Source organism: Dermacentor andersoni, chromosome 6 (assembly GCF_023375885.2).
Source record: "Dermacentor andersoni chromosome 6, qqDerAnde1_hic_scaffold, whole genome shotgun sequence".
Classification (NCBI taxonomy): domain Eukaryota; kingdom Metazoa; phylum Arthropoda; class Arachnida; order Ixodida; family Ixodidae; genus Dermacentor; species Dermacentor andersoni.
The window spans coordinates 16,512,330-16,524,694 of NC_092819.1; the positions used below are offsets into that span (position 1 = coordinate 16,512,330).

General features: G+C 45.4%; 1 protein-coding gene across 12 annotated transcripts in view; it reads left to right on the forward strand.

Annotated features, from left to right (window-relative positions):
* Srrm1 (Serine-arginine repetitive matrix 1) overlaps positions 1 to 12,365 on the forward strand; it is a 93,540-nt gene that overhangs the window by 31,343 nt on the left and 49,832 nt on the right. For all 12 annotated transcript variants that reach the window (XM_055065871.1, XM_055065870.1, XM_055065867.1 and 9 more), the window contains one exon: positions 506 to 608. In XM_055065871.1, the coding sequence (XP_054921846.1) occupies positions 506 to 608 (103 nt within the window). The remainder of the gene's footprint in view (positions 1 to 505; positions 609 to 12,365) is intronic.

The window sequence follows — 12,365 nt, forward strand, 5'->3', positions numbered from 1 at the left end:
CGGGAGTATTGTATTGAAACTGCCGCGCTGGACGGCTATATACTGTTCCTGATCGCATGTGCCTCGCACATTTTCTTGTTTACATCAAGTCTAGCAGCTGGAAAACTTATCATACAATCGCAGTTGAGCGACGTACTGAACATTGGTGCAGAAAATTAGTGTTTTCCGGGAATGTGTGGACCAGTAAAACATGAGTGTAACTCTATTGTGTCATTTTTTGTGTTCTTAATTGCAAACATTGGCGCCAGGACAACGTATGTAACGGGAACGTCTCAACAAAGTTCTGCTGTATTTGATTTGTAATTAAGTCAGTGTGTTTGGCTTGTAATCCTGCTGCTCCATTTCTTCTTCTTCTCTTTTTTTTTCTGAGAAATTGGCTACAAAACATTCTTGGTCATTCCCACCACTGTGTCAGATTTTCCTTCTTTGTTTGGGCTCCTCCTTACAGATATGTAGATTCTGATGCCATCACAAACACCTTATTGCTCATTTCATCTTTCAACAGGCGTCGTTCCGAGTCTCCAGCCAGGTCCACTTCCAGTTCCTCATCAGCTTCGAGCTCAAGCCATGGTTCTGTAAAGAAGGCAAAACCAGAGAAACAGCAAGCGGTATGAACTCCTGCACAGATTGTTCTCACACTATGACATCAAGCATGTGCATCTTCTGGGGGACTGGTTGGGTTTGACACTGCTGCCCACGCCTTACTTTCACGCTCTGTGGCTCACGTAGACATCCAGAACTTTGGACATTTGGACTGATTTAGGAGTGCACAGGAAGCTTTGGCAAAATGGCAGGCGTTATCACAATTTCTTGGTGCAAGTAATTGTATACAACTTTCCATTCAGGTTTGGTCGACTGCTTCATTGACCAACTTCTTTGGTTGCATTACATTTGCCTGCTTGTTCTCAATAAACATCTGTTAACTGTTGTACCGTGGTCCGTTCATACTATCTTAACGGAGGCTATTTCTTGCAATTAGTGCACGCTTTTTCAATGTGTAGGCGTGAAAAGTGTTTAACGAGTAATGTGTGTGCGCTTAAATGTGACAGTCAGTTCGTTTTGTGAAATCTCGTTATGACATATCTGGCTAGATATCGCAGCATATCTACACACTAATGTTGAATTCCAATGGCGGAGTCGGAGCAAGTTTTTCTGCTCGTTTCGGAGCAAGTTCGTTCCAATGGCAGAGTGAGGGCGGGAGTAAGGTGTTCCAATGAGAGAGTCGGAGGGGATTCAGAGCGGGAGTCGGTCCGTGGAGCAGAAAAAGCTGCTCCGCCAAAATCGGCGGAGTGGACCGGAACTCTGCGTGACGTATTTCCTTTACCACGTTTGTCCGCTGGGAGGCGCCACCGGTCACGACTCGCGAGGAAGCAAAAGCTGCTGCACGCTTGGCGAGATATGCATTCCGCACTTTTAAAAAAACAACAGGTGAACGGCGCTGAAGAGACAAGTGACCGGTGCGGCGGTGCTGGGAGCAAACAGCGGAAGCAAATGACAACACGCAAGGTATCCTGGGTAACTCGGTGATAGAACTTCCGCTTCCGCCTTGCTCCGGCGGCGCAGGTTGTGTTCCATTCGCGGATCTGGAGGCGTTGCTCTGCGCCAGAGTCGAGTGCTCGCTCGCGGAGTCCGTCGGCTGCTCCGACTCCGCCATTGGAATTCAACATAAGTGGTAGTGTGAATTAACCAGCAACTGTAAATTTGTGTCGTTTATGTGCACCACGGCTAACATGGATATAAAAAAATGGGACACTGCAGCAAATGTTACCTAGAATATGCACAAAGTGATTTTTGGTTTAATCGCCATCCCCTCACTTGAAGTAGTTTTTAAAATTTTGCTATTTCGTATGGTCATGCATAGTGTGGCCAGATGATGCCAATCAGTCTGCATGCGATGCGATGATGTGTACGCATGCGATGCTCCGTAATGCGAAGACGTGGGATTGTTCCCCACCTGTGGGAAATGCTTTTTTCATCCACTTTCAATTCCATTAATTTATAATTTCTTTATTTTCAATTAGTAAGTACAAGTAATTTCCCCTGTGTTGCCCTTGGTGTCTTTGTTGGTTGGCTTCTTATGAAAACCTTCAATAGGAAGTATTGCAGCAGAGCAGGTGGTTGAGCCTCCACAGTATGCGAGTGGGTTGCTTGTGCGCACTTCTACAATGATCTAATGAGCGAGAATCGGCACTGCATTTTTGAAAGCCCACCACAGCAGAGTGCCTGTCATTTGTGTGCAGCACATTACCTGCTGAGCACAAGCTGTCTTTGTGTAAGGATGCATGCATGTTTGCTGGCAGACTGCATCCATGTGAGCATCTGGGCAGCAAGCTGTTCCCACACCTGCACTGCTTCTGGCTGTGCAGGTGGAGCGTAAGTGCGGCATGGCATTGCGATCACTGCTTGCTGCTTTCGTTTCCATGATCGACACTTGAACTGGCCCAGATGAAGGAGGCAGCAGTTCATGTTGCTTATCATACCTGCAGCATGCTTTCAGCTCTGCCGAGCAGATAGGGGAAGATGTTTATTGCGATAAAGTCGGCCGTGACAAGTCGTCCAGGTTCGTCCAGCCGTGGCTGGGTTCTATGCTGTCACTGTCATCACACCTCCATGTATTTCTGATGCTTATACAGTCAACGATCGATAATTCGGACTCCACGGGTAACATAAATAAGTCCGAAGTATTGAATGTCTGAAAAAATTCATGTATCCAAAAAAGATCACTTTATTTACGTTTTAAGGCCCATGTGCACGGAACAAGTGGTTGATGCATTGCTGCACGCACTTCCACTTACGTGCAACCAAGTGGGTCTGTTTTTCTGCCAGTTTTGAGTTGTGCTATGCGCTGATGCAAGGACTGCAAAGGCTTGAGTCAGATGTTCATGTGAAAACTCCCGAGTACACAGCTCATCATCATCCGAGTCAGAGTCGCTGTTTGATGGTGGGAGAACTTGCTCAATTATTTCGTAATCATTCAGTTCGGCACACAACGAAACAGTGCTATCGATGTCTGCAAAGTCTTCTTCAATGTAACAGTGGCAGTTCAGCCTCTTCAGTTGTGGAGTCAGGCTCATTCGAACTGCGAAGGCACCATTGGTGCCATGTGACGCGGCCTGTCTATGACTGCACGAGAAAGACTTCTGAGCCAGCAGAGCACTGTCTAGAATGCAAACTGAACAAAAAAGCACAGCATGGCAGAACACTGTCTGGAAGGCAAACTCAGAAAACAGAATCGTGATAGCGGGCCATGCACAGGTGCCGGAATAGGGCATGATGATAGTGATGCTGATCCGACCTCACAATTCAGGCAATGCCTCCAAGATTGGCATTAGCCATTAAATCTCTGAGGCATAGAACAGCGGCTTAAGCTAGGCCTCAGAGACTACCATCTAGTGTGTAATCTCTGAGGCCATACTTGATGTCTCGTCGTGGTTGCCAGAAGAGATAATGGCAGCAGAGTCGGCGTGTGTTACAGCTATGGACAGAGTCTGGATAATCAAATGTATGACTGATGGCTGTCCATTTACAACTCTGCATTTGTGTGATCAGCATCACCTCGTGTGCCTACACAAGAGCCAAGTGGTGCGAAGAAATGTGTCTAATTTCTTCTATCTCAGTGGCGATATCCGGCAACGGAGATCGCCAATGAGGTGACGATCTTATCGGACTGTATACGGAGACGATATCACTCTTGTGCAAATCCAAACAAATCTGATCGCCCCCAAAACATAGTATGAGGCAGGGCATTATCAGACATCTTTAAGCAACTCTAAGCCTAATAAATTTTATGTTTTGGGGTGAACAAGCTTTTCAGATTTTTTTAATTTTTCGGTCCCCGTGAGGTGCGGAAAATCGGTTAGCAACTGTATGTGGTTTTACTGTATTTACTAAAAACAACAGACAGGAGGCATTGGGGTGTGTGCTGACCATGTGTCATCAGGTGAAGTGTCTTTCAGAGTACAGGAATAAGCTTTCCTTTTTGATGCTGGTGTTTTTAGCTTTTAAATCTGCAATATGTAAGCCATGCATGGGGAGATCCGTCTTGTTTTTGGTGGTGGCAGATTAGGCTTGAAATACTTTAGCAAATATAGTTTTTTTTTAAATTCAAGCCCAAACACAAGCCTTGTCAATGAGGGCAGCTACATGTGCTTGTTGGTATGCTGTCTTCTGCTTCTGCTGTGTATTTGTCTAGTGTGCCTTTCTGTGTCCCTGTCATTCTGCCTGATTTACAACAAAGTAGAACAAACCTTGTTGTACTGATAAATGAACTAAATGCAGACTTTTGCATAATGGGTTTCTAAGTATGCCTACAAATCATTTAAGGGGGGGCACAGCCCTTGTAAACCGAAAAATCGCGAAAAAGTCGATTTTTGAAAAACCATATTTTTGGTTTGTATGTCTCATAAACTACCTGTTCCGTAATTATCAGCACCTAATTCAACCGTTAAGTACCAAAAATAACGCTACCTTTGAGGCCACCGCGGCCCAAAAAACACGCGCAAATGCCGAAATAAAGTCAAACTTCGCGCGCGCGCCATTTCCGGCCCATACGGCCTGCCCGCGCCATCTTGGTGTCGTTTTGACCGTGGATTCTTTGTCTCTATTTTGCCGCCTTGCAAAATGGCATCGTCGGCGCGGTTGAGGCGCTATTGGCGTTTTCCCGCGATGTGATGCGGAGCGCTGATTGGCCGGAGCAGCACGTTCAAATCCCGCGGGCTAAAGCGCGCCTGCCATTGGCTGCTGCGCGGGCGGCGGCGGCTGCTCCCTTTGATGCCGCGCTCGCGTCGCTGTTGCCCCTTGTTCCGTCCGCCTCAACATGAGCTTACGCGCTGCTCATCGCCTTGCGCCACGGAGGAAGGAAACTAAGGAGAGGCCCTACCCCCTCCGCGCGCTAGGAGAAAAGTGTGGTGGAAATGACGTAGTAGGTTCTCATTTTTTTGCTGCTTTTTTATTTTTTTTGTTGTATGGCCACGCCTTTTGGGCCACAATGGCGGCGTTGTTATGGTTTATAGCGCTCACACGTGTTGCTCTGGTAGATTTCGGGCCGTGGCAAAGGTGCTGAGTGGGCGGGTTTGCGTTAGTCACCGTGTCTTGTTGCGCTGTGTTACCTGCACAGTGCTCTGCCAGATGTTGCGCGAGCGCGCGACACCACGCGCAGCGCGGCGTGGTTTTGCGAAAGATGTAAACAAGAGAGGAGGGTGGCCCAAAAGGCGGAGCATCGCCATGAGCAACACCAGATTCCGGCTTCACTTTTGCTTCACAAAGAGTTACGTCAGGGCCTCTCCTTAGTTTCCTTCCTCCGTGCCTTGCGCTATCGTTTAGATTATTTGCTCAGCTTCTTTTTTTTTTTTTTTTTCGCTAGTTCTTCGCTGCACGCGATGCCGGCAAAGCCCAAGACAGTGCTGATGTTCGGTGCACGGGAGCGCGATATGCGTCTTGTACGAGCATCGAACTTCCGATCTCCCGCAGCAAGTGCCGACTGCGTACACGCTTTTCAGCGGCGAAACTGTGCTTTCGGCTGTCGCCAGTCGAAAATCCGACACACTGAGTGTGCCTGGAGCCGCAAGAGCTAATTAGAAGCTCCGCAGGAGCTTTCTAATTAAAAAACACATGGGTTCAACTTTAAGGCCTGTTTTCTCGGAATGGATTTTTTCGCTAGTAGTGGTGCTGGGGAAGGCGATATCTCAAGAACCGCGCTTCAGATTTGTATGCCGTTTTTTTTATTCTGTTCCTGAATGACTTTGCCAGGGGGTAACAGGCTTCTTCTTTTGAAAGCTGGTGCAGTTAATTTATAATAAGCAATTAATTTTTGATGAATGTGGTCATTACTGGCTACATCAAATTCAAGGTTGTCTTAAAATTTTTTGGAGGGGAAATTAAAGAAAAGGGCTCTTTAGCTGGGATATCTATCAAGGGATCATCACAGTGAATTTCAGCTTCCTACGATCTCCTGGCATTTCTCCAGGCTCTTGTCAGACATATACATGAATCACCTAGTTAGACCTCAATAACTCTGGAACTAATAAACATATCTTCATAAAACTTCGCAGTTCCTCATAGTTCGGTGGTGTGAACGTAGCCTGAAAGTTTCATCTGGATATCTAAAAAATAAGAAAGTTCGGTCTCCAGGGTAGCCTCCCCCCTTAACCCTTTCAGGGTAGATCTTTTTGCCATATGCGACCGCCCAGGGTCGATTCTTTTATTGCAGATTCCCATTCTTCTGAGGGACCTATTCCGAACAAAATTTACAGTAATTTTTTTATGTTGACCGTAAAGTGAGAAAAAAATATTTTGCGTTGGTATATATGTACTCCTCATTCATCAATAACAACAATAAAAAAAAGAAAAGAAACTTATAAGAATTAAAAATTTGATGCATTGTTATAGTTCAAGGCTTCGAATATGCACACACGAGAATATTTCGCAAGTTTCAAATGTTCCTGCTCTTACACTAATATTTACGTTCATGATGTAATCGAACTGCGTAGGTGAGCGCGCTCAAGAAAAGTGTGGTCGTGTGCCTGTCAAAAAAGCAAGACGTGTGACAAACTTCCGCTAATCGGTATCTTATCGCCAGCCAGATGCAATTAGATATCGCGAGTCTCCCCCAAAAAGAAAGAAAAGGAAACGCATGCACGGTAGCATCCCTCCTATGCTCACCCCTGTGAGCACTAAACGAGCGAGAAACAGGCGGCCACCCTTTCAGCGATTAGTAACGAGATAGCCATCAGTTTTGCGAGCGCAAGAAGCCGAAACCACTCGCCGAACAAAACCCAAACCGCCGTCCGTCCGCGCGCGCGACGATGTGCAAGCGGTTATATATAGACGCGCCAGAGCAAACTAGCTCTAAAACCATGCAACGAAAACCGAGAGAGGGAGGCACGAGAAAAAAAATCCCTGTATTCCCACATAGTGGCATCACATGCCAGGAAAGAAAAAATTAGGAAATTAGCGCTTTTTAAACATACAGACGGCGCCATATATTTTCGTCATTGACCCTGAAAGGGTTAAAGAACATGCAACTAAGGCCATACAAACAAAATACAGTCGCCGACCGTTTATTCTGACCTCACGGTGACTGCGGAAATGTCAGAATAAACAGGTGTCCGAAAAAGCAGATTAAGAAAAAAAAAAATCCTTTATTTGCACGCACTTATTCGGGCTCGGCAGTAGGCTTGAAGAAATCGTGAATGCGCTGTTGCATGCTGTTCCATTTACACGCTATCAGATAAGCCTGAATCTCGCAGAGGGTTGTACGGTCACTATAGGCGGCTGAAAGCACAGTCACTGCTTGTACCCGCTCCGCATGCGACGGCAGCGTAGCACATTGTGCGTCATCTTCCAGCTCGGAGTCATAGGCCGGTGACTCAGCAGAAACCTGATGAATGATCTCGCTGTTGTCGAGTTCTGCGCATGTCAGTACAGCAGTATCAGCACTTGTGAAACTGTCAAATGAGACGGTGTCCGGAATCGCAATGCAACCACTGCGCAGGTCTCGGCAGAACATTTTCAGCGTCAGTAGGAAGCACATCGGAAGGCGACAAATCCTAGGCCTCCCGGCACCCGCTTGCCGGCATTCCCCAGCACAGTCTGCGCGGGCACTGTCGGCGCCATTAGACACTCGACGCTATGTTTACGTATGCCACATTGCATCACCGCAACCTCGACACAGCACACAAAGCACGCATCACCACGCCGTCACGCCGACACCAGTCGCACAAACGAAAAACGTGGCCTACTCGCAGCGTCGTGCACGAAGAAAGAACCAAATCAGCTGCTGGATTGTCTTGACATGGCTTACTAAGCTGAGACCGGAACTGACGTAGCTACAAACCAGGCAGAAACGATGATGATGAGCTGGGATTTGCAGTAGCGCCACTTCGTGGGGCAGCAAGGAGGCTCCGTTCAAAACAAAAATGGCATTTAGCAAGTCGAACCGTGCACCGGTGAGAGTCAGTGCATGGTGCTTGCTCTCAATTGAGTTGGCTCAAGGAGTGTCCGAAAAATCAGACGAGAGGTTGCAAAGTGTCCCAACTTTCGGCAGTTCTTGTACATTATGGTCCATGGGGAGAATGGCGGGGCCGCGAAGCAGACCGAATAATTGAGCATGTCTGAATTTTTGGAGTCGGAAAAATCAGTCAGCGACTGTACTGGTGCTGTTGTTATTGCTGGGATTAGTAACTTGGTGCAACAATCAGAATAGAATGCAAATGAATTTGCTCATTACAAAATATGCCTCTTTGGTACTATATGACACTTTTCACTGCAGCATGACCCAAAGGGAGGCTGAAAGTGTTAGGCGTTAACAATTTGACTCTTCCACATCACACCCTGGCATCCATGTTTAATGTATGTCGGCATGCCGATATTAAAAAATGTTAGTAGTATCGTACAAATGTCACTGCTCCCTTGATAGTGTTTTTATTTTTGTATTCTTTAAATATGTTAATAATCTGGTTAACAACATTTAGACTCTCAAATATTATGGTGCCAAAATTGGCAATTTAAACCTTTGGAATAAGTTAATAAATTTTTGTTTTCATCAATGAAACAGCAGTCATAGAAAATTATACCTACCAATGTTGAGCATCATATGCATGTAAACAATATAGCATGACACTAGTATTTCATTATTTCTTTATTACACTATTTCCATTTCTGAACAGTGATTCTTCTTTTCTGCAAAATATGAATTTAAGTTTGCTGCGTTCTTTGCATGCATTTTCATTCAAACAGACTATTGGCGATTGTCATGAGCCCCCAATTCTCTTGTGCATCTACAGTGAAAAAGCCTACCATTATAACTATCTAGACCAGCAATCTCCTACTTTGGAAAACTGCAAACTCTGTTACAATTTTACAGAGGCCTTGAACTTCGATAACTGGGAGGACAGTGGGCTATGAAATTTAACTGAAAATGAATTCAACATAGCAGCAAGAATGCAATCAGTTTTGAAAAAGCATTTTTCAACATTCTTCCGCAATAACACATAATCTTAATGCACAGGTATTTCCTTTTCTCTCTGGCATTTCAATGCTTACTGGATTTGTTTCAAAAGGAGTGGCGGTGAATTAGCCAGATTGTGACAAATGTGCTTGGCCTGTGTTCGGGCACTCCATCTGTCACATCTGTGGCAGGTGTTTACATGCGTGCATGCATGCATGCATGTCTCTATTATGTGCCCACAAACACCACTAGGGTACAGTTGACGACCAATAACTCGGACTCCATGGCGAACATAAATAAGTCAGAACTGTCGAATCTCCGAAAAAACGAATGTATCCCAAAATTTTGTATTTTATTTACATTTTAAGGTCCCCTGTGCAAGGAAGAAGTGGTCGATTCATTGCTGCACACACTTCCGCTTACATGCAACCAAGTCCATCAGTATTTCTGCCACTTGTGTGTTGTCTGTTTACGCTGATGCAAGGACTGCAAAGGCTCAAGTCAGGTACACATGCGAAGACACTGGAGCACACAGCACATCATCATCACCCAAGTTAAAGTCACTGTTTGACAGTGGGAGAACTTGCTAAATTGTTTCGTCTTCGTTCAGTTTGGCACACAACGACGCCACGCTGTCGATGCCTGCAAAGTCTTCAAATGTAACAGCGGCAGGAATCTGCACACTGCAGTCTAGCAGGTTATTCATGACGTCTTCATTTGAGCTCGTTGTGGTAGGCAGCAGTTCAGGTATTTCAGTTGCAGACCGGGCACATTCGGACTGTGGCTCAACACTCATTCGGAGTCTTGAGGGCACCGTTGGTGGCATTTAAATAACTACACGAGAAGAACTTCTCGGAGCCAGCAAATCGCTGTCTTGAATGCATACTAAGCAAGCAAACAAGCACAGAATTGCGGGTCATGCACAGTGGTGCCGGATTGGTTGTGATGATCACGATTTTGATGCGACCTCACAATTTGGGCAAAGCCTCTCCGAGGCGCAGTGCAGCGACCAAGGTAAAGCCCTGGGGATTACCATCTAGCGTATAATCTCTGACGCCATACTTGATGTCTCATATCCCTAAGGCCATACTTGTGAGGTTGCCAGAGGGGATGATGGCAGCAGAGTCTGCGTGCTCTACAGCTACGGACTGAATCCGGATAATCGAATGTAGAACTGTCAGCTGTCCGAAATATTGGTCGTCATTACACGTTAAGTTTATGGGGCCATTGGCGGTGCCCCGAAGCTGTCCGAATTACCAAGAATGCCCGGATTATCAATGTCCGATTTATCGGTCGGTGACTGTATATATATGGCGCACAGTGAAAATAGTGAACTTGCATGTCAACAGGTCAGTAAACACAGCCAGAGTTAAAGACAAAGTGACTATGCGCAAAAAAGATATACATGGTAAGCATTAGGCATATAGCTGATTTCTGAGACATTCGGAAAGCTCTGCGGGGCCCAAAAATAAGTCCAAGCAAGAAAAAGACTGGGTATTGCACTGTATCTGTATTCGCTGCAGAGGCGAACCTTTCATTTACTTGTGTTGAACAAAGGGCTCAAAATATTATGTCTGCCTTGTTGGAACCTGCAAGTTAATGCCACATAGTGGATCAGGCCATGTAAGTACTCCCTTTAATAAGTTTATACAAAAAAATTAAGGCTCCACATTGCCTCCTGGAGCTAAGCGTAACAAGTTTCCACTCATTGATAAAGTAATAGTGGTCAGTGTTCACCTTATGCTGAAAGTGTATCGTACCCACTTTGAACAAGACGTTTCTGTACTGCAGTAAAACTTCGTTAATTCGACCCTTGTTAATTCAGAAAATCAGATCATTCGGACTCAACCTTTGGTCCCGGCAGGAGTATGCATTATCTAATGCAATGAAGCTCTTAACTCTCGCCATTTCGGTCGTATTTGGCCACACATCGGTGAATCGCATGTGAATGACAGCAACGCCAGAACACTTTGTGCCTATAAAGCCTTTATTCTTGCGTTTACACAGCGCCGCGTCAGCCGCGTGCCTTTATGACTGCATAGTCGCCATCCATGATCGCATCAATAGCAGCCACAGTTTCTTCCGCAGTGGTTGCGGCAAGCATTAGTTTCATTTTGACAAGCTTTCGACGATGAAGAGCACCGGCTGCATCGTGATGGGCACGAAATTATGATGGGCATCGTGATGAGCACGAAATAAATGCTTGATTCGGAGGTTATTTCAGGTGCCCTGCAACTTTGTAATTGGTACGCTTGCGATTCAAGCAATAATTAAAAGGTTCAATAATTAAAAGTAATTAATTAGTACTTTGTGATGAAAAAAAATACTGCCCTTAAGTACGTACGACTATGGCTACTATGCAGTCGGTATGATTTCTCTAGAGCTGTTGGGTATATTTAAACTCTTGGTCCAAGTTAGCAGGGACACCCTGTATAAAAGAACCGGCCTAGCAACTAATTTCATTGTTGTTGCAGCACCGCTATGGGTAGGCAACACATACTTAGGACTTCCGAGAAGCAGAGTGAATATAAGGAGTTGCAAAGGGAGAAAAAAGAACGGTAATATGACCAGTGCCAGCATGCTGTCAAAATTACCATTACTACCATTACTGTAAAGCAATAAAGCATTGCATGCCCCCCCCCCCCCCCCCCCCAGCAGTTGTGCTGGGGGGGGGGGGGGGGGTGGCCTGCCTTTTGGCTCCCTACATTAAGGGAGCCAAAAGGGACAAACAAGATGATGAAAATGTGCGAATTAAGAGTCGGGTATAAAGGCCCTGTGTTGTACATAGCAGGCAATGTGACAATATGTTGATCTCAAAAATGCACTGTCTCTCAACAAAGATTTTACAGTTCATGCACACAAAAGAACACTTGAAGGTTTAAAAAGCTTGGCAGTAGCAAAGAACAAGTTTAATGAAAACCAGAGTGAAACCTATTTCATTAGTATTGAATAACCGGTGCTATGTTTTGCACCCTTCCAAGCACCTCATAGCCGCACACCGCTTAGCTGGACGTCCACTTTCACAGGGCCAGGATGGCATGCAAATTTTTTTTAGCGAACTTCCAGAAAACATTGGATTTACCTTTCAACTTTGCTCAACCTGATTTTCATAAGTTTATCTCACACAAAAAGTTTTTTCACCAAAGAGCGGTATTCCCTAAATTTTAAGTAAAGGAGTTCAAAGGCTGTGTCTTTAAAGCAAGCATGAAAGCCTCCTTTTTTTCGCAGAGCTGTTTTCAACTCTCCCGAGAGCCGTGACGGAAACTTGCCAGGTTTTAACACTTTTTGCGGCACGTATCTTTCATTGGCTTCCTTTACCAGCTGCATTAGCTTAGCAGCTGCTGAATCGGCATCAGTACAAGCTAGGACATTTTACCATGCCAAGGATTCAACATTTTAATAAAGGCCAAGTTGTCCC